At 47.6% G+C, this 22,827-nt stretch overlaps 1 protein-coding gene across 1 annotated transcript in view; it reads left to right on the top strand.

Annotated features, from left to right (window-relative positions):
- The window catches only part of EEF1A2 (eukaryotic translation elongation factor 1 alpha 2), a 42,319-nt gene extending 20,505 nt beyond the window's left edge, over positions 1-21,814 (top strand). Inside the window, exons 3-8 of the mRNA XM_082226234.1 lie at positions 2,858-3,037; positions 4,591-4,887; positions 13,755-13,905; positions 17,830-18,086; positions 19,725-19,959; positions 21,452-21,814. Coding sequence (XP_082082360.1) covers positions 2,858-3,037; positions 4,591-4,887; positions 13,755-13,905; positions 17,830-18,086; positions 19,725-19,959; positions 21,452-21,579 — 1,248 coding nt within the window. The 3' untranslated portion in view covers positions 21,580-21,814. The remainder of the gene's footprint in view (positions 1-2,857; positions 3,038-4,590; positions 4,888-13,754; positions 13,906-17,829; positions 18,087-19,724; positions 19,960-21,451) is intronic.
- The last annotated feature ends 1,013 nt before the right edge of the window (positions 21,815-22,827 follow it).

Here is a 22,827-nt window from a genome sequence, read left to right as displayed (position 1 = left end):
TTTTTAGAGGGGGAAATCAAGAAAAAAAAATGTTTTTGATTGTCCGCTTCTCCCAGAGCTTCTCGGGGCTGCTGGGGAAGCCCGGGTCTCCCCCCCCCCAAGCCCCAAAGAGCAAAGAAGCCAAGACAGCAAGCGGTATCCATCCCGCTCAATGTCATGGCTTCCTCTTTAGCCGCGTGCAGCCTCTCCCGGCCGGAGGGCCTGCGCTCAGCTAAAGCCCCTCCGGCTTCCCTAGGGTTGCGCAGGGCTATGGCAATTCCCCCACCTCCCACAAAAGCCCACAGGAGCCGCGCACCCTTTAAGGAGCGCATGGCTCCTGTGGGCTTTCCTACGAGGAGGAAGAAGGGACTGACTGGCCGCGTCAGTCCCTTCTCCCTCCTGGGGAAAAGCCCGCAAGAGCTTTGCGGAGATTGTGTGCGGCTCTTGGGGGCTTTTCCTGCCTGCCTCCCCCCTGCATTCGCTCCATAAGACGCACACACATTTCCCCTTACTTTTTAGGAGGGAAAAAGTGCGTCTCGTGGAGCGAAAAATACGGTACTTCCGGGTTTTCAGCGTTTGGGAGCTAAAACATTCCAAAATGGAGGTGTTCGGGAACCGAGGTACAGATACAGGAGCCCAAGAATTGGAAGGGGTTTGGGGCATCAATGCCCATCTCTTGCGGGCGCTCAGTTAGTGCCAGCGCATTCTGCCAAGAGCTTGTGTGTAACCTTCGACACCTCCCTTTCCATGGCGCAGGTTGCAGCCACAGCAAAGGTGGCTGTATTAAGCAGTGGGTCCCTTACCTTTCCCACACCAACCTGGGCACAGTGATCCATGCGATGGTCACCTCCAGGCTTGACTATTGTAATTCCCTCTACGCGGGGCTGCCCTTGAAGCTGACCCAGAAACTCCAGCGGGTGCAGAATGCCACAGCGAGGTTCCTTACGGGGTCCTTGCCGTGGGATCCAGTGCTTTACCAACTGCACTGTCTCCCGGTGGAGTACAGGGTCAGGTTTAAGGGGCTGGTTTTGACCTTTAAAGGATGAGGGTGGCGCTGTGGGTAAAACCTCAGCGCCTAGGACTTGCCGATTGCATGGTTCGAATCCCCGCGGCGGAGTGAGCTCCCGTCTTTCAGTCCCAGCTCCTGCCCACCTAGCAGTTTGAAAGCACCCCTAAGTGCAAGTAGATAAATAGGTACTGCTTTATAGCGGGAAGGTAAACGGCGTTTCTGTGTGCTGCGCTGGTGCTGGCTCGCCAGAGCAGCTTCGTCACGCTGGCCACGTGACCCGGAAGTGTCTCCGGACAGCGCTGGCTCCCGGCCTCTTAAGTGAGATGAGCGCACAACCCTAGAGTCGGACACGACTGGCCCGTACGGGCAGGGGTACCTTACCTTTTGACCTTTAAAGCCCTATGTGGCCTAGGACCCTCGTACCTACGGGACCGCCTCTCCTGGTATGCCCCACAAAGGACCTTAAGGTCCACAAATGACAACACTTTGGAGGTCCCAAGCTGCAAGGTGGTTAGACTGGTCTCCACTAGGGCCAGGGCCTTTTCAGTACTGGCCCCGACTTGGTGGAACGCTCTGTCACAAGAGACTAGGGCCCCGCGGGACTTGACATCTTTCCACAGGGCCTGCAAGACAGAGCTGTTCTGCCTGGCCTTTGGTTTGGACTCAGTCTGACCCTTATGTTTCCTTCCCCTTCTGGTCTTGATCTAGCAGCTCTTTTAAAATGAGGCTGCATTTTAAATTGCATTTTAACCTATATTTTAAATTGGGTCCCCCCCCATCACTTTTTTTTTTTTACTGTGATTTTATTGGTGTTAGCCGCCCTGAGCCCGGCTCTGGCCGGGGAGGGCGGGGTATAAATAAAAGTGATGATGATGATGATGATGCAGACTGTTCCCTCCCCTCTGCCCCATAAATCACAACATCAACAGCATTCTCTGTAGAGGAAAGCCTTTTAATGTGTAATGTTTTATTATGTTTATATATATATATATTGGAAGCTACCCAGAGTGGTTGGGGCAACCCAGTCAGATGGGCAGGGTATATTAATAATAATAATATTAATTGCACTTGGATTTTTCATAGAAATTATAGAGTTGGAAGGGACCTGAGCACCACCTAGTTCAACCCCCTGCAATGCAGGAAAATGCAGTGGTCCCTGGCAGAATCCGGGACCAAAGAGAAGAGTCGGTGGAAGAAGATTGGAAAAAATTTAAAGTATATCTTCAAAAATATTGTAAAATTAAGGACTGTTAGAAAGGTGTTGGAAAAAGAAAATTAGGTAGTTTTGGTAGATATGAGATAAAGGATTAAGATAAAAATGAGTTGATGAAAGTGATGAAAGAGAGGACGTTAAACTATATTATTTTAAATTAAATTACTTAAATGAAAATAAGGTTGGAAGGATTTGCTGAAAAAACAATTCAAATTAGAATACAAAATTGGGAGGTGTGAGGAGGTCAAGGAAATAAGTAAAGGAAGAAAGCTATGTAAGGGTTTAATCTGTTCTTTTTTTAAAAAAAATTTTTTTAATTGAATGTATTTTTATACCTTCTTTTTCTTTTTTTCTGTTACTGTTGTATTCTTTTTTATATTTTGAATTGTTCTTCTCTCTTTTTGAAATCTTAAACTTTGAATAAATATTATATATATATGTGTGTGTGTGTGTGTGTGTGTATATATATATGTATATGTGTGTGTATATATATGTGTGTGTATATATATGTGTGTGTGTGTATATATATATAAAGGAAAATGCAGTTGTCCCATATGGAGATTGAACCTGCAACCTTGGCATCATCAGCACTGTGTTCTAACTAGCTGAGCTAAAGCCCTTACAAAAACTTCTCCCCTCTGTCTCCAACCTGTTAGATGGGGAAAGGCTCCTTCAAGTATGCCTGGGTTCTGGACAAGCTGAAGGCTGAGCGTGAGCGAGGGATCACCATTGACATCTCTCTCTGGAAATTCGAGACCACCAAGTACTACATCACCATCATTGACGCCCCCGGGCACCGGGATTTCATCAAGAACATGATCACGGGGACTTCGCAGGTGAGAAAGGGGAGGCTGTTTGTCTCAGGGCAGGGGGCACTTTTGGTTTGTTCCCTAAGCACCAGCACAGCACCAACGTCCTTTTTCCCTGCGTGGGTCCCTGCCAGCAGAACTGTGTGACCTGGATTTTCTTAAAAATGGAAGTCCTAGGAACCCTGTCTAGCTTTGCACTCTGGCTGGCCAAATGGCGAAGCTAGCATGCTTTGTGCGTTGGAAAGGGGCCGTAGAAATTCTTAGAAATGCATTTGGAGCATGCTCTCCCCTCCCTGCTTTCCTGGGAGTAAAAAAGGACGAACTCCCTAAAGGAGCCATCAACTATTTATAGGAGCAGATGGCACTATCAGTTTTCAGGTATCGAGCCAACAGTTCGTAGAACTTGTTGAGTTACAATATTGGAAGGGAAGATGGGATATTAGGAGCCCAATATGTACCTGTTTTGTTTAGGAAATCTCGGGGGAGGGGGGGTGCTGTATCCCAAGACACGTAGTTTATTTACTTATTGTGGTTATATTCTACCTATTCCTCCAAGTGGCTCCCCCTTCTGCCATCTGCTTTCTAAAACAGTACATGAACCGAAACACAGTCATCTTTTGAAACTCGCACCCCTTCAAATTTGTAATGCTGGTCTGCAAGCCAAACAATGTGTGCTGAAATGGGCTGTGCATTCAGTATAGTGAGCCTCGGCCTGTGGAACTCCCTCCCACCTGAGATTAGGCAGACCCCCTCCTTGTTGAACTTCCAGCAAAAGACAAAGACATGCTTATTCCAGCAGGCCTTTAGTTTGGTTTCGTGATGGATTTTTATTGTTTTATTTTCCCATTTTCTATGGATTGTTTTTATGTACAGGTGGCAACCCTTTTGCGCAAGGGTTCTGTTCCTGGCGCCCGCAGAGTGCAAAAAACCCACCTCATTCTGGCCCAGCTCTGCTTTTTTCTAAAAGGGGCCCAAGCACCGGTTGTGCGTCAGTTGCACACAAATCAGTGCAAATCGGTCACTGCCTGTACAGTGCTTAGAAATGGGAAATGTACTTAAAATGCAACACAGTGGTTACCTCGGTTTTCAAACGTAATCTGTTCTGGAAGACCGTTCGAGTTCCAAAACGTTCGAAAACTCAGTATGGAAGCCTCAATAAATACGGAAAACTCAATACGGAAGCTGCGTGGCCTTTTCGACTTCTGAGACGAGTTCGAAAACCAAAGCATTTACTTCCGGGTTTACGGCGTTCAGAAACCAAAATGTTCATCAACGGAGACGTTCGAAAACCGAGGTACCGCTGTATATTGCTTGGCAAAAAAATGTGCTTATTGGGAGACGTTTGCACTAAAATGCTTGATGCTGTTTTTTAGTTTCATTTTACAAAACGCTGATAAAAGTTTCACGAGGACTTCTTTAAAAGATTGCGAGCCGATGTGGAAAAGTGGAACTTAAGATTGGGGGAAAGAAACGAGAAATGGAGAGAAAATGAAACGGGGAAATCCTCCTGTGACCTTTTGCAAACCGTCATGCGAAAACCGTCACACTCCTAAGCGTGACTGTGCCTTGTTTCCCTGCAGGCCGACTGCGCCGTCTTGATTGTGGCTGCTGGGGTAGGCGAGTTCGAAGCTGGCATCTCCAAAAATGGCCAGACCCGTGAACACGCCCTCCTGGCGTACACCCTGGGTGTCAAGCAGCTCATCGTGGGCATTAACAAGATGGACTCCACGGAGCCGCCATACAGCGAGAAGCGCTACGATGAGATCGTCAAGGAGGTCAGCGCCTACATCAAGAAGATCGGCTACAACCCAGCGACCGTTCCCTTCGTGCCCATCTCTGGCTGGCACGGAGATAACATGCTGGAGCCGTCTCCCAACGTAAGTCTCTGGTGGGCGGTGCTAGGCAATGTTCACATGAGGTTTGCAACTCCAGTTGGGTCCAATCAAAGCTGGAGAAGCTCTTCCATTGTCATCTCCCAGGGACAGGGAAGTCGACTTGCGAATACGAGAAAGGTTGGCTTGAAGAGGGAGTGTTAAGGCAGGCCAGATGGAGCCTAGGCAGTGTTAGAAACTCGAATATGTAAGCTAGGTGCCGATTGGCTCCTTAAACCAGGGCTAGGGATGCTTAGCTGCCATTTTGGGAGCCATTTTGGCTGCTTGAAAGTTGTATTTTCAACACGACTTTCTGCTTCCTGAAATTTGTTTTCCTTGGGCAGATAAAATATTGCGGATAGAATTCTACAGGAAGGCTTGCTAGTCCAATAATAATAATAATAATAATAATAATAATAATAATAATAATAATAATTTATTTATTTGTACCCCGCCCATCTGGCTGGGTCTCCCCAGCCACTCTGGGCGGCTTCCAACAAAGATTAAAAATACATTAAAATGTCACACGTTAAAAACTTCAGGTGTCTTCTAAATGTCAGGTAGTTTTTTATCTCTTTGACATCTGACGGGAGGGCGTTCCACAGGGCGGGCGCCACTACCGAGAAGGCCCTCTGCCTGGTTCCCTGTAGCTTTGCTTCTTGCAATGAGGGAACTGCCAGAAGGCCCTCGGTGCTGGACCTCAGTGTCCGGGCTGAACGATGGGGGTGGAGACGCTCCTTCAGGTATACTGGACCGAGGCCATTTAGGGCTTTAAAGGTCAGCACCAACACTTTGCATTGTGCTTGGAAACGTACTGGGAGCCAATGGTTGACACTACCTGCTGACATCGAAAAGGTTCTTTCTGAGGGTGGTAGCCAATTAAGTTTCACTCAGAGTAAACCAGAGTAAACTAGGCGTTTCGTCTTGGCGACTGTAACCCTGGTTTAAGGAGCCATTTGGCACCTACTGTAGCTTATATATATCTCTGAGTTTCTGATATATATAAGCTACAGTAGGTGCCAAATGGCTCCTTAAACCAGGGTTACAGTCGCCAAAACGAAACCGCCTAGTTGCCATTTTTGGGCCAGATCTAAAGTCTTGTTTTTCAATACAACTTTTTGGTTCCTGAAATTCATTCTCCTTGGGCAGATAAAACATAACAGGTAGAATTCTACAGGATGTGTTTCTGGTGTGTGAAAAGAATCAACATCCAGGGACCCCCAGGCATTCACCTCCAGATGGTGGAGATCCTGGCGCCTGGGCATCTTCACTTGGTCACAAGTGGCCGATAGCCAGGTGCAAAATGCGCCTGGTGAATTTCGAATGTTGAGCCTACTGGGAGAGGCTGTCCTGTCTGCAGGGCTGTGCCTTCCGAAAACCTGACATTCCTGGCTGAATCGGATCTCAACAATTGCCCGGAAAAGATCCAAAGGCAGATTTTGCATAGCTGAGTTTCAATCGAGTGGGTAAGATAGGATTTTTGCAAAGCAGAGCCACAGAACTCTTGGGTTCGTGGGAATTAATTTGGCCACAATACAATCAAAATATGGGCCCAGTGAAAGTGGATGAGCCTTCCGTTTATGCCGGGTGACAAACAGACCCAGAAAACCTAGTCGTTACTCAATATGAGCGTGAATCAAGGATGTCCTGTAATCCGTGAGAATCTGCCGCCATCTTTCAATTGTTCTTTATTGGACCAATCAATGCACATAGGGTTCCCTGAGGCTAAGAAGTTTGGAATACATTACATTGGGGCACCACTTGCCGTCAGTGCTGGAGTTGTGAGCTGTATAATTTCTTTTTGGGATGACTAAGGATGCGGGTGGCGCTGTGGGTTAAACCACAGAGCCTAGGACTTGCTGATCAGAAGGTCAGCGGTTCGAATCCCCACAACAGGGTGTGCTCCCGTTGCTCGGTCCCTGCTCCTGCCAACCTAGCAGTTCGAAAGCACGTCAAAGTGCAAGTAGATAAATAGGTACCGCTCCGGCGGGAAGGTAAACGGCGTTTCCGTGTGCTGCTCTGGTTCACCAGAAGTGGCTTAGTCATGCTGGCCACATGACCCGGAAGCTGTACGCCGGCTCCCTTGGCCAATAAAGCGAGATGAGCACCGCAACCCCAGAGTCAGCCACGACTGGACCTAATGGTCAGGGGTCCCTTTACCTTTACCTTTACCTAAGGCCTAGTTCTTAACAAGATAAAGGGTTTCTGGCCTGGCCTGTACTACTACTTAAGTTTTTTGTTTATTGATTCAAAGCATTAATAATAATAAATAAATAAATAAAATTTTATTTCTATCCTGCCCTCCCCAGCCGAAGCCGGGCTCAAAGCGGCTGACAACAGTAAAATGATACAACATTCTAAAATCATTTCATTCTAAAATCAGTTCAAATCAGATTAATGGCAACCATTGGGCTCTGTGAGGATTGCCAGAGGAAGGGGTCAGGTTGTGCCCTGGCCAAAGGCCTGGTGGAACAGCTCTGTCTTGCAGGCCCTGCGGAAAGATGTCAAGTCCCTCAGGGCCCTAGTCTCTTGTGACAGAGCGTTCCACCAGATCGGGGCCACGGCCGAGAAAGCATGCTATTCAGCTGGGAAAGGTTCCCAGAGCAGTTTGCATACCAGTAAAACTAGTGCATTAATCCGAGCATCAGAGAGAGCCCCTTTCTCCACTAAAGGAGGCTTAAATAGCTACTTAAATACTATGATGTGAAATATGATTATTCTGATGACCACACAGCCTTTATTCTGGGTTGTATCTGGGAGGGGAAGAAGCTGCTGTCCGGCTGCTGCCCTCGGCCTCAGTTGCAATGTCTGTAAAATGGGAATAATGGTGGCTGAGTTCAGAGTTATTGTGAGGGCAGGCCCAACGCCAGCCGTGTAGCACTCTGCAAACCAAACAAGTAATCGTTTGCCACTGCCTGTTAAAAGCTTTTTTAGCCAATTATTTTAATCAGCGTACCCAAAGCCCAGACAGCGGAATGTCGGCAGCTGCCAGTGCTGGAGAGATGACACTGAACAGTCTAATTGAAAATAGGTTTGGGGAAAACAGGGTGACGTCATTTTTGGAATTTATACTTCCTAAATATGGAGGTCAAGCGAGACAGGGCAGCAGTACATCGTTGCAAATCTGTGTCTAGTGGGGTGTTGCTGGGCTTGTGGTTGAAAGCTGAGAATCCCTACAATCTGGTTCCCAGAACTTTTAGATGCAGCAGAACCACCTATGTTAGGAGGAGGAATGCTCACAAAAACCTGACAGGTATTTTGCGAGGATGCAGAAATGCGTAGCTGTCAACTTTTCCCATTTCTTGCGAGGAATCCTATTCTGAATAAGGGAATTTCCGTTTAAAAAAGGGAAACGTTGACAGCTATGCAGAAATGTGGAGAGCTCAAATTCAGAGTGGGAAATTGAGAGAAACCAAAATGGATAGATAGATAATGTCCGCCTCTACAGTTGACCCATCACTGCAGTTGCATGGGGTACCTCAGTTGTCGAACGCAATCCGTTCTGGAAGACCGTTCGACTTCCGAAACGTTTGACAACCAAGGTGTAAAAAGCTGTTCAACTTCTGAGGTGCGTTCAAAAACAGAAACATTTACTTGCGGGTTTTTGGCGTTCGAAAACCAAAATGCTCTGCTTCTGAGATGCTCGAAAACCGAGGTACCACTGTATTGTGCTGAGGCATCCATATCGATGTCCAATTTCTGGGAAGGAATTCCTTTCCTCCCATTTTAGGGAAAGAACAGGCAAGTGAGGGCCTTCTGGAGGACTGGGGCATCATGTGGATATAGTGATGAGATGTTCCACATTTTTGGGGGGTGGGGGGATTTTGAAAAGTATGAACTGGGGCTTTGTCTGGCCAACAGAGTGATCACTCTGTCTTGCTCTTGTTCCTGCATCAGTTTGCTAGATGCTAGATCATTTATTGCAGTCAAAGACCAGCTCACATAACATAACACAATAAAAACAGCGTTCATAAAGACAAAATACAGTGGTACCTCGGGTTAAGTACTTAATTCGTTTCGGAGGTCCATTCTTAACCTGAAACTGTTCTTAGCCTGAAGCACCACTTTAGCTAATGGGGCCTCCTGCTGCCACCGCGCTGCCGGAGCACGATTTCTGTTCTTATCCTGAAGCAAAGTTCTTAACCTGAAGCACTATTTCTGGATTAGCAGAGTCTGTAACCTGAAGCGTCTGTAACCTGAAGCGTATGTAACCCGAGGTACCACTGTATACAATTGGAGCAGATAGCAGCAATAGCTCATGAGTTAAAATTGAGATATATGCATACACCCGTACAACTGAGATTTGGGCTACCGTAAAAAATTGACCCTGAGGAGCCCCAAAGGTCGACTTCAGCATTTCCCTAGTAAGCTATTTTATTCTCTGCATCAGTTTGTAACTCCACAGCTTCTCACCGTTTTCAATTCCTCCAACGTTTGTGAGTCTCTGGGCTTGCCAAAATTTAATAATTACATTTTTTTACTTGCCCTTTTCCGTGAGGGTCCCAGCAACTTAAAAATACGTCAAGTCAAAACAGATCCCATTCAGGAGAATAGGGTGGGGCCTAAAGCGCTTAACCAAACAGACAACCCGCCCCCCAAAAAATAGTTACATGAAACCGAGAGGAAAAACGAATACATTGAAAGCATTCTGCCTATTTCTAAAAGGCCACACAGATAGTTAAAGGCCTAAGGCCTAAAGAGGGAAGTTTTCACTGGTGCCTAAAGATATGTATTGAAGGCACCAGGCGAGCCTCCTTGGGGAGAGCATTCCAGATACGGGGAGCCACCACAGATGAGGCCCTGTTCTTGTGTTGCCACCCTTCAGACCTCTTGTGGAGGGGGCACATGAAGAAGGGCCTCAGATGATAATATTGGGGTCTGGGTTGGTTCATATGGGGAGAGGTGGTCCTTGGGGGATTGCGGTCCTGAGAGTGTGACCTCTGCTGGACTGTCACCTCCCCCAAAACATCAGAAGGCAGTGGCAGTACCAAGAGTTTCCCCTTCACTGATTTTCACACGCATTGTTATGTACTGAGTTGAATAGGATCCAAAATGCAGCAGTCTGATTGGTCCTAGAACAATAGGATTCAGAATGCAGCAGTCTGATTGGTCCACAGGAGCCACCCAATCCAGCTCCAGGTGGAAGTGAATCCGCAACCTGATTGGCCTACAGGAGAATTCCGGAATTAGCCAATCACATGGGGCCCATTGTGTAAATAACGTATATAAAGCAGACATTATGGGGGAACTCTGATTCCTCCTTACCACTATGAGCTGAATAAAAAGCATGAAATCCACTCTCGACTCCGAGTATATTTCACGCGTCTTTAAAAGGAAGGAGGATGTATTTCAGATAATTGCGCTAACTAGCTAGAGAGCCTTTGTGGGAAAAGGGGAATAGGCGTCTCCTTACAACACTCAGCACCCTGGACAAACTACATTCCCCATAATTCTTTGGGGAGCAAGCCAGGACTTTAGAGTAGAATGATGCTGCTGTAAATGTTTGGTGCTGGGGTATCGTTTAGGGATTTTTGTTGATGGGGTTGTTGTTGTTATCGATGCTAACTTTTTGTATCTCTGTTTTAGATCTTACAATTTACGTGGAAATTGTTCAGTTCCTTTGTGCATTTTTTTGATGTTTTATTTATTGCTTATGGCTGCTTTCGTTACGTTGTGTTTATGTGCCTTTTTTGTGTTGTAAGCTGCCTTGAGCGTGGTTTGAACTTTGGAAAGGCGGCATACAAACAAAATTATGTATGTATGGTGTGACTGTGGCCTAAGACTGGGCAGATCTGGGTTCAAATCCTTAGCCAGCCATGAAGTTTACTGGCTGACCTTGGGCCATCCACGGTATCTCAGCCTAACTAAACTTCCAGGGGTGTTGAGGGTGTTAGATGTAAAATCCTGTGGCTTGAGTACGTCTCCTTTCGGTGTTTTAAAAATGCAGCGTCTTAGCCCTTACAACCGCAGGGATAAGCTTGAATTTTCCTTGCAGATTGCCTCAGAAGCTGGTGGGAAAGCGAGAGTGAAGGAAACGGGGTGCAGAATAAATTATACATAATAAGGTGACACGTGCAAATTGGCTTTGTGTGCATAACCTATGCAGGTCAAAGTGTTCAGGTTTTGTGATGCGTAACTTGCAAAAGTGATTTTGCTACTGAATTTTGCCTGCGTGGTGTTGTCTTTTGCTGCTCAGACAGAGACGCTCTGTTTTCCTGAATAGCATTTCTTTTCAGAAACGTGGAGGTCCTGTTCTTTCCTCTTCCCTTTCTACCCTCCAGATCTCTTTATATTCCCTTCCCTTCTCCTGGCTGGGCTGGGGCTTCTTCCTTAATGCGGAAGCTAGTCAGGTGACCCCTCTGAGCCTGTCATGTGACCACCTTGAAATTCAGCAAGTCAGCGTTGGTGTGTTGGCGGAGATTAGTTTCTGTGAATCCTCTTGACGGTTCTGCACAGCTGGGCTAATGCTTTGTGACCTCCTTCAGGGAATACAGGACACTGGCTTGGATGCAAGACAGACAGTATTGGTGGCTAGGAAAATGCGGGAGGGGATGTCCACAGCAGTTTCAAAATGAAGTCACCTTTAAAGATGTAGAAAATCAGTGAGCGGGTGGCTGCTAACTACTGTCTCTCTCACACACTTGCAATTGCTAAATTTGTTAGGGGATTTGATAAAACAATGTACATTTAAATTTCAGAGTAGGTAAACAGAACCTCCAGAGACGCGGGTGGCGCTGTCGGTTAAACCACTGAGCCTAGGGCTTGCCGATCAGAAGGTCAGCGGTTCGAATCCCTGCGATGGGGTGAGCTCCCGTTGCTCGGTCCCTGCTCCTGCCAACCTAGCAGTTCGAAAGCACCTCAAAGTGCAAGTAGATAAATAGATACCGCTCCAGCGGGAAGGTAAATGGCATTTCCGTGCGCTGCTCTGGTTCGCCAGAAGCGGTTTAGTCATGATCCACATGAACCGGAAGCTGTACGCCAGCTCCCTCGGCCAATAAAGCGAGATGAGTGCCGCGACCCCAGAGTCGTTCGCCACTGGACGTAACTGTCAGGGTTCTTTTACCTTTACCTTTCTTGAAGACTGGTCTGTCCATAACAGCTGCATTCAGCAGAAAATAATATTCAGAGTCCACTGGACTCCAGCAAAACTTTACGAGAGGAAAATAACAAATGCAGACAACTGCTGGAGATGTGGAAGTAAAAATGCGAACTTAATACATATGATGATTAACTGCCGGATGATAAGACCATTTTGGTGCGAGGTGAAGATATATATAGCAAGAGTAATAAAAAGAAATTGCTATTCAGGGGAATTGAATTTAATTCTAAATTATATACCAGAAACGTGGGAGATTACAAGGGGTCAAAACCAGCCCCTTAAACCTGACCCTGTACTCCACCGGGAGCCAGTGCAGTTGGTAAAGCGCTGGATGAATGTGATCCCGCGGGACCACAGGGGTCATCTAGCCCAACCCCGTGCAATGCAGAAATCTTTTGCCCAAGGTGAGGCTTGAACCCATGGCCCTGAGATTAATAAGAGTTTCGTACTTTACCTACTGAGCCAACCAAGTTTGACTGGGCATTTGTGGCCTGAGTCTGGGGAATGGGAGACTTGCCTTTGGGAAACTGACCTTAGCAAGCACAATTGACCTGAGATTATTGGAGAAGCTGATTTTGGAGTGAACTGCTAGGGTTCACACTCCTGGCCTGGTGTTATGGGTGATACACCCCCTTCTTGGAAACCGCCCCCCCAAACTTATCTACAGATGGAGGCAGACTGCTAATCTCTGATAAAACCTGAAGGCGCGTCTCCACCCTCATTGTCCATCCCAGACACAGAGGTCCAGCTCCGAGGGCCTCCGAGGGCCTGCGAGAAGTGAGGTTACAGGGAACCAGGCACAGGGCCTTCTCAGTGGTGGTGCCTGCCCTGTGGAACACCCTCCCATCAGATGTCAAGGAAATATACCACTACCTGACTTTTAGAAGACATCTGAAGGCAGTCCTGTTTAGGGAAGTTTTTATTTTTTATATTTTACCAACAACCAAAACACAAACAGTGAAATCCCCCAGGCGGCTGATACATTGAGTGTAAAGGTAAAGGTACCCCTGCCCGTACGGGCCAGTCGTGTCTGACTCTAGGGTTGTGCGCTCATCTCACTCTATAGGCCGGGAGCCAGCGCTGTCCGCAGACACTTCCGGGTCACGTGGCCAGCGTGACGAAGCTGCTCTGGCGAGCCAGCACCAGCGCAGCACACGGAAATGCCATTTACCTTCCCGCTATAAAGCGGTACCTATTTATCTACTTGCACTTAGTGGTGCTTTTGAACTGCTAGGTGGGCAGGAGCTGGGACCGAAAGACAGGAGCTCACCCCACTGTGGGGATTCGAACCGCCGATCATACGATCGGCAAGTCCTAGGCACTGAGGTTTTACCCACAGCGCCACCCGCGCTGTGTATACATTGAGTATACATAATAATAACATATTCAAATCAACCATATGCACAATTTTATATATGTTAACACCCCTCCATCCACAAGGTTTATTTAACTGCTTTGGGAAGTTTTTAATGTTTGATGTTTTATCGCTTTTTTTATTAATATTTATTCATATTCTGTCGGGAGGTGCCCAGAGTGGCTGGTGAAACCCAGACAGATGGTCTGGGGAATGTGTGTGTGTGTTTGGGTGTGTGTAAATAAATAAAAATAAAATAATCTCAAATTGCTCTGGGAAGCAAAGGAAGGATTGTATCCTTCAGTTCCTGCCCTTGTGATGAGGGAGAGATTCATACAGCTGGGCGAAGGTGTTCTCATGTGCCAACAGTTCCTTCCTCACAGCCCACTGGATCCACACTCCCGCCATTTTGTTTTGCAGATGCCTTGGTTCAAAGGCTGGAAAGTGGAGCGCAAGGAAGGGAACGCCAGTGGAGTGTCGCTGCTGGAAGCTCTGGATACCATCCTGCCCCCCACCCGCCCCACAGATAAGCCTCTGCGCCTGCCCCTTCAAGATGTCTACAAGATCGGAGGTGAGTCCAGAGCTTTCCTGGCAGGTAGACAGGTGCCCTCGCTCAGCTAGGCGGATTTCCAGGCAGTAATCCGCTTTTGTAGTCTAAGCGACAGGAAGAGAAGAGGATTTGATTGCCGACACCGGCATTTACCTGTGTGCATTGTAGATGGTAAGGTATGTAGCAATTGTGCCTGTCGCCTGAAGGTGCCCTGACCGTTCGATTTTGGCAAGAAGTCAGTTTCTCATCCTCATAATTGTGGAAGCAGGTTTGAAATGGCAGCGATGAACATGCTAAAAGATGGGAAACGAGAGACATGAAAAAGACACTTCTCTATTCTACTGTCCAACACTTCACATTTCTTTATATATATATATATATATATTATTAAAGTTTTACAATTTTATATTCAACACAGTCACCATTATCACAAAAAGATATAAATCTCAATCTCTCCCCCCCCCCCAACTTCCCTCAACCTCCTCTTCTGGTTTTTTAAAATATTTTTCTTTTCCTGCTTTTATTATTATTATTCTACCTTAATTTTGTAATCTTTAACTTAAATCTTCTTATCTTCCTATTTTTTTATATCATATCTTTCCAATTACATCCTGCACTTTTATACTTGATTTCTTAATTGTGTTTACTCAAACCCTGCTAGTGTGTCCACTTCTTTACAATATTTCTGTAGGTACAGCATAAACGGTTCCCAGTCTTTTTTAAAGTCTCTATTGTCCTTGTCTCAACACTTCGCATTTCTAAGTTCATTTGCCGAAGGTCACTCACAAGCTCTTTCAGAATATTTCACACTTGAAGATACATTTCACAAATAATAATAATATTGCAGCCTCTTCAAAAAACCTGTCGCTTGCAAAACCTCCTAGCATTGGTAGAGCTGCTGCAATGTTCAATTCTTTTTAATTTATTGTAGACATTTATGTGCCGCTTAATTATTTTTAGGGTGCAGAGTACACCCATTTTACTGCTGGAGTGCATTGATTGGTTGGTTGTAGCCCACCTTAGGAAGGTATACAGTGGTACCCCGCAAGACGAATGCCTCGCTAAACGAAAAACCCGCAAGACGAAAGGGTTTTCCGATTTTTAGAGGCTTCGCAAGACGAATTTCCCTATGGGCTTGCTTCGCAAGACGAAAGCCCATAGGGAAATCTCATGGGACAGCGGGGAAGTGCAGCGCACCTTCTCCTCTGTTCCCAGACCTGTCCTGAAGGCTTGTGGTGGGAGGTCCGGGAACAGAGGAGAAGGCGCGCAGCGCTTCGCCTCTGTTCCCGGGACTTGCGTGGGAGGAGGGTTTTTCCTCCCCACCGCCAACATTCAGAACAGCATTCTGAATGTTGGCGGTGGGGAGGAAAGCCCTCCTCCCACCGCAAGCCTTCAGGACAGGTCCGGGAACAGAGGGGAAGGCGCGCAGAGGGCTGCCTAGGCTGCGGATAGCAGCATGCTGCCCCGCGCAAGGGGCGCTCTTAAGCAGAGCGCCCTTCGCGTGGGGCAGACATTCGCAGCTTGCAGAGCCCTGCGGGGAAGTCCTGAAGGGCACCCCAAGCTGCAGATGTCTGCCTCGCACCGGGCAGCAGGCTGCTATCCGCAGCCTAGGCAGCCCTCCGGGAACTCTTCTGAAGGCTGGCGGCGGGAGAAGGGCTTTTCTTCCCACCGCCAGCCTTCAGAAGGCTGTTCTGAAGGCTGGCGGTGGGGAGAAAAGTCCTTCTCCCCCCGCCAGCCTTCAGAAGAGGTCTGGGGACAGACTGTCCCTGGACCTGGTCTGAAGGCGGTCTCCATAGGAACGCATTAATTGATTTTCAATGCATTCCTATGGGAAACCGTGCTTCGCAAGACGAAAAACTCGCAAGAAGAAAAAACTTGCGGAACGAATTAATTTCGTCTTGTGAGGCACCACTGTACCATATATTCTCTCCCCTTCCCCCAAAAAGCTACAATGTAAAAAAGACAAAATTTAAAAACAGCCATTCAAAAAGCAGTTAGCAGCATGAAACAGCGGCAGCAGGTGGAACGGTTCTTTAACAAACATGAAATCACCAAAATGCAGACCTGAACATAAAACATCTCCAGGCTTTCCATGAAAGGGGCTGCAGAGTCGTGAGCTGTCAGTTATACGCAGCTGAAATTAACAGAATCGCCGCCGGGCCTGCAGTTTCCTATGCTTTCCCAAAAGGTGTGTTTTTAAGTTGCCCGATGTTATATCCAGTGCTGTTGTTCTTTAGTCGTTTAGTCATGTCTGACTCTTCGTGACCCCATGGACCAGAGCACGCCAGGCACTCCTGTCTTCCACTGCCTCTCGCAGTTTGGTCAAACTCATGCTGGTAGCTTCGAGAACACTGTCCCACCATCTCGTCCTCTGTCGTCCCCTTCTCCTTGGGCCCTCCATCTTTCCCAGCATCAGGGTCTTTTCCAGGGAGTCGAGTCTTCTCATGAGGTGGCCAAAGTATTAGCCTCAGCTTCACGATCTGTCCTTCCAGTGAGCACTCAGGGCTGATTTCCTTCAGAATGGATAGATTTGATCTTCTTGCAGTCCATGGGACTCTCAAGAGTCTCTTCCAGCACCATAATTCAAAAGCATCAATTCTTTGGCGATCAGCCTTCTTTATGGTCCAGCTCTCACTTCCATACATCACTACTGGGAAAACCATCGCTATAACTATACGGACCTTTGTTGGCAAGGTGATGTCTCTGCTTTTTAAGATGCTGTCTAGGTTTGTCATTGCTTTTCTCCCAAGAAGCAGGCGTCTTTTAATTTCGTGGCTGCTGTCACCATCTGCAGTGATCACGGAACCCAAGAAAGTAAAATCTCTCACTGCCTCCATTTCTTCCCCTTCTATTTGCCAGGAGGTGATGGGCCCAGTGGCCATGATCTTCGTTTTTTTTGATGTTGAGCTTCAGACCATATTTTGCACTCTCCTCTTTCACCCTCATTAAAAGGTTTTTTAATTCCTCCTCATATCCAGTGCTAAACTCTTGCAGTTCCTCTTCAGCCATGTCCACACCATTCATTTAAACTGCTATGATAACACTTTCAACAGTCACCACTTTCCCCAAAGGATTCTGGGAACTGTAGTATGTTGAGGATGTTGACAGTTGTTAGGAGACGCCCTGCTCCCCTTTCAGAACTACAGTTTTCAGAGCACCCTTGTAACCGTAGCTTTGTGAGGGCACCAGCGGGTTTCCTGACAACTCTCGGCACCCGGAACAAACGACAGCTCCCAGAATCCCTTGGGGGGAAGCCATAGCGATGTGAAATGGTGTCATAGTTATCTCTCGCTTGGACTACTGCAATGTGCTCTACGTGGGGCTACCTTTGAAGGTGACCCGGAAACTACAACTAATCCAGAATGCGGCAGCTAGACTGGTCACTGGGAGCGGCCATCGAGACCACATAACACCAATCTTGAAAGACGTACACTGGCTCCCAGTACGTTTCCGAGCACAATTCAAACTGTTGGTGCTGACCTTTAAAGCCCTAAACAGCCTCGGTCCAGTATACCTGAAGTAGCGCCTCAACCTCCATCGTTCTACCCAGACACTGAGGTCCAGCACCAAGGGCCTTCTGGCGGTTCCCTCGCTGCAAGAAGCCAAGTTATAGGGAACCAGGCAGAGGGCCTTCTCGGTAGTGGCGCCCGCCCTGTGGAACGCCCTCCCACCAGATGTCAAAGAGGTAAACAACTACCAGACTTTTAGAAGACATCTGAAGGCAGTTTGTTGAGGGAAGCTTTTAATGTTTAATAGGTTATTGTATTTTAGTGTTCTGTTGGAAGCCACCCGGAGTGGCTGGGGAAACCCAGCCAGATGGGCGGGGTATAAATAATAAATCATTATTATAATATTATTATTATTAAATGCATGGCTGCCGAGGAGTGCGTTTCGAGGATTGCGTTTCATTGCATGTTTCCCACTGCCCTCTTTTCCCCTCCGCAGGAATCGGGACCGTCCCCGTGGGCCGCGTGGAGACGGGGATCCTGAGACCCGGCATGGTGGTCACCTTCGCCCCCGTCAACATCACCACAGAGGTGAAGTCGGTCGAGATGCACCACGAGGCCCTGAGCGAGGCGCTGCCAGGGGACAACGTTGGCTTCAACGTCAAGAACGTGTCCGTCAAGGACATCCGCCGCGGCAACGTCTGCGGCGACAGCAAATCCGACCCGCCTCAGGAGGCGGCCCAGTTCACTTCTCAGGTCAGCAGAAAGCGAGGCGGCAGCCATTTTGAAAGCCTTTGCCGTCGTATCACAGCTTCTGCGGCCGTTTGCGTGATGCAGACCTCTGTCCTGCCGGTGACGCTTGAGGAAGACGCAGCATTAAACAAGAGCCCTGAGATTTTACTCTGCAGAAGTCGCGGTGCGGGACGCCAGCTTTTAATAGTTTGCTTGGTGTGGTTAAACTGCTAAAGGCGCAATCCTACACCCACTTAACTGGGCTAGGAGTGAAGCCCAGTGAAAGCCTAAGACGTACAGTCATACCTCATGTTACGTCCGCTTCATACTACCTTCTTTCAGGTTACGTCCCGTGCCGACCTGGAAGTACCGGAAAGGGTTACTTCCGGGTTTCACCGCATGCGCAGAAGCGCAAAATGATGTCACGCGCATGCGCAGAAGGGGCGAATTGCAACCCGCATGTGCGCAGACGCGCCGCTGCGGGTTGTGCTCTTTTCATGTTGCGAACGGGCCTCCGGAACTGATCCCGTTCGCAACCAGAGGTACCACTGTAGTTGTTTAGCTCCAGGGCTAGGTTTTAATTTGTCTCCTGATTAGTCTGTAGGACTGACGACGAATCAGTAGTCTCTCATTCAGTGACTTTTGATGGAAGGGTCACGGAGCACCCTTGTTAAAGGCCAGTTTTCCTCCTCAAAAAGAATGCCGGGCTGTTGCTCATTAAATTTATAACCTATCCCACGGAAAAGTAAATTCTCCCTTCAATATGCCCCTTCGTGGAATGTTTTGCAACGCACGTAGCTATTTAGATTTATTTGGCTTAGACATTTTAATCACTTGAAAGCCAGATTCAGAATAAAAGGAAAGTGATAATGCAAAGTTAAGACCCTCTAAGTGGAGAGGAAGGCCAGTGCCTTCCCGCTGTTGTGGACTGCATGTTCCATTAGCCTTAGCCAGCATGCCCAGTGCTCAAGAATGATGGGAGTTGTAGTTCAGCAACATTTGGAAAGCACCACGCTGATTACTCCTGCCCTAGTTTCTGGTATTAGCCAAACCGGAGAGTATTTCAGGGTATTTTTTTGTTTTCCAGTTTGTTCAAATTCATCTCCCTGTCACTTTCCTAACAGCAAGAGGTTCATTTCTCTTTTAGGGTGGATTTTTCCCAGTAGGGTGACAGAGCAATGTCATCCGCTTTAATTGTGCGAAAGTATGGCTTCTCCCATCCACACTTTTGTTCATCTTGTGATTTCAAGTCACAGGTTCAAGGGTTTTTTTTTGACCCACCGCTTTTGTCCAGAAAACCTGCTGTTTGCTAATGAACTGGAACAAACAGCAACTGGGTTTCCTGCAGACTGGCATTTGTTCCGATTCAGAAGTAAACTGCTGGTTTTCCGGGGGGGCCCTCAGAAATCATGGAATAAACGGGAATATAGATGCACCTTTAGTTTCCGAAAGTGCACTTGAATCCCTCCTGCAAAATACTGCCAGTCTGCAGGAGCCCATTTTCCAGAATGCAGTAGCTAGAAGCGGCTGGCTTTTCAGCAGCCTTCCACAAGGGAGCAGCGTTGCCCAGCTAGGAAAGCCAGAAAGTTGCCGTGGTCATCCCATGCCCTTCCCGAATTTGTTCTGGCCTGAGTCCTTCTCTCGTTCTGTTGCACGGCTTAGGTGATCATCTTGAACCACCCCGGCCAGATCAGCGCTGGATATTCCCCTGTCATTGACTGCCACACTGCCCACATCGCTTGCAAATTCGCCGAGCTGAAGGAGAAGATTGACCGGCGTTCCGGCAAGAAGCTGGAGGACAACCCGAAATCCTTGAAATCGGGGGATGCCGCGATTGTGGAGATGATCCCGGGGAAGCCCATGTGTGTGGAGAGCTTCTCCCAGTACCCACCCCTGGGTGAGAACTTCATCTTTCCCTCAGATGCCTACTAAGTTGGGTGATGGGGGGCTATTTCAAGCTAAACAGCTAGATGCCCAGAAACTCTGATGTAAGATAGACCTAGGAGCGGGAGGGAACCTTCTATGGCCCATATCTTAATTGCCCTACCTCTAGTGGGGCAGATTTGACGGCTGAATGGCTTGCCCACCTGCCAATCGCCTAATGGCACTGCGACGTTGGGCAATGCTGCGCTTTGAAGCCCCGATTATTGGGGCTTCAAAGCGCAGCATTGGGTTGTTCCAAAGTCCTTTGGAAGTGTATCCATGCTGCCTTTTAAATCTCTGAAGATGGGAGGCTTTAAAGAGCAGCCTAGGGCAATTTGGGAAAGGGGTTCCCTTTTCTTAATCACAGCAAGTTCCTTTTTTTTTGGAAGAAAACTTGGAATTCTCCAATGGCTACTGCAGACACTTTTTGAGCAGAATTGACTCACCCACTCCATTGAAGAAGGCATATATTTTAGCCAGGCTGTTAGACCTAAAGAGGGAGCTGTGCTTTCTGCTCTCTGCTTATGTGTTCTGCCACTTGCATTCTCTCTGTATCAGAGCTATGATGGATGGATGGAGTTTACTTAGCTGCCACTTTTCCACAATGAGCTGGTCCCAGAAGCAGCGGTTCTCAACTTGTGGGTCCCCAGATGTTGTTGGACTACAACATCATCTCTGAGCTCTGGACTTGCTAGCTAGGGGTGATGGGAGTTGTAGTTCGACAACATCTGGGGACCCACAGGTTGAGAAAGGCTGACTTAGAGCAAACATTCAAAACATCAAAACACAAATATACGAAATACAGAGATAGCTCAGTTGGTTAGAGCATGAGATACTTAATGGCAGGGTCGAGGGTTCAAGCCCTACACTGGGCAAAAGATAACTTCAAAAGATAACTACTCCACGATTCTATGATTGGTATGGTTTTATTATAAATAGATAGATTGTTTTGATTCTGTCTTACATTTTTGCCAATTAATTTTTATTGCTTTTCATTTCTTAGCAAATTTAACATCAAATGAATTCAAATTTCATACAAATTTAAAAGTTGAATTCCCTCCTCACTGTCCTGATGTCTCACTACCCATGCTTATTTGCTGCTCAATATTATATTTCAAAAAAAACCTTAACATATTTCAGCATTTTATCCTTATTTTCTTTCTATTTTCCTTTTCGTTAGTTTTGATTCTATCAACGCTTCATCGATTTTTAACCATTGTTTACCCCCTATGTTTTTAGCTGTTCTTATTTTTATCAGTACACCCACCTTGAGACTCTGCTACAGGGTAAATAAATACATAACGGCGGCCGCAGCAACAACAATAATAGTAATAATAATGAGATCTGCACGGCCGCATTTTGCCACTAGAGGGCAGTAGAGCGCCGTAGGCTCTGTGGCACTAGCAGGAAGTGCCCTCCTCCTCCGCCCAGCCTCTCACTCTTAACCCTTCGTGTGCCCCATGCAGGGCGCTTTGCCGTGCGCGACATGCGGCAGACCGTGGCCGTGGGCGTCATCAAGAACGTGGAGAAGAAGAGCGGCGGGGCCGGCAAGGTCACCAAATCGGCCCAGAAGGCCCAGAAGGCTGGCAAATGAATCGTAGGTGCCCAGTGCCTCGCGCAGAAACCATCCCCGCAGCCGGGATGCCGCCACCTTCTCCCCGAGGGGCATGCGTGCACATCCGCTTGTAAGAGTCTGTATGTCAACGACTGGATGCTCACCATTAAAGTCCAGTGGAAATTCTTTAAAAGGAAAAGCATGTCCCGGCGTCCGTGAGGCTTTGTGTTCAAATTTTACCAATAAAACTGGTATACAACATCCACAGCGAAAACGTGGGGGTGTCGTTTGTGCGGTTGGGCCAGTCTGCCCGTGAGTCGTTATCACCTCTTCGTGCTGGCAGTATTATTAAGAGCAGTCGGTAGAGCGTGAGACTTGGGGTCGTGGGTTCGAGTCCTGACTTGGCCAGGAATACTTGCATCGCAAGTCTCTTGTATTGCAATTTTGTATTGTAATGCAATCTTGTATTGTAATGCAAGACTCTTGTATTGCAGGGGGTTAGGCCCCTTCCAGGTCTACTGCTAAGATTCTAATACAGGGGTCAGCAAACTTTTTCAGTGGGGGGTGGGGTGGCCCACCGTCCCTCAGACCTTGAGGGGGACCGGACTGTATTTTTTTTTAAAAAAGAATGAATTCCTATGCCCCACAAATAACCCAGAGATGTGTTTTAAATAAAAGCACACATTCTACTCACGTAAAAACACGCTGATTCCTGGACCGTCTGTGGGCTGGATTGAGAAGGCGATTGGGCCGGATCTGGCCCCCGGGCCTTAGTTTGTCTACCCATGTTTTAATACATAACTATAATATTACTCCCTGGAAAAGACCCTGATGCTGGGAAAGATGGAGGGCACAAGGAGAAGGGGACGACAGAGGATGAGATGGTTGGACAGTGTTCTCGAAGCGACCAGCATGAGTCTGACCAAACTGCGGGAGGCAGTGGAAGACAGGAGTGCCTGGCATGCTCTGGTCTATGGGGTCACGAAGAGTCAGACACGACTAAACGACAACAATATTAGTCATACCTCGGGTTACAGCCACTTCAGGTTGTGTTTTTTCGGGTTACTCACCCGCCGAAACCCGGAAGTACCGGAGCTTCTGAGTTTCAGCGGTCGGGCATGCGCAAAAGCACTAAATTGTGCTTTGCGCATGTGCAGAAGCACAGAATTGCAAACCGTGCATGCACAGACGCGCCGTTGCGGGTTGCGAACATACATCCCGCATGGTTCACGTTCGCAACCTGAGCGTCCACTGTGTTGCAAATGGTCCTTTGTGGTTCGTTTCATC

This window comes from Podarcis vaucheri, assembly GCF_965113315.1.
Source record: "Podarcis vaucheri genome assembly, chromosome: 6".
In the NCBI taxonomy this organism is placed as follows: domain Eukaryota; kingdom Metazoa; phylum Chordata; class Lepidosauria; order Squamata; family Lacertidae; genus Podarcis; species Podarcis vaucheri.
The sequence above is the reverse complement of the archived record's forward strand: the minus strand, read 5'-3'. Positions and strand labels throughout refer to the sequence as shown.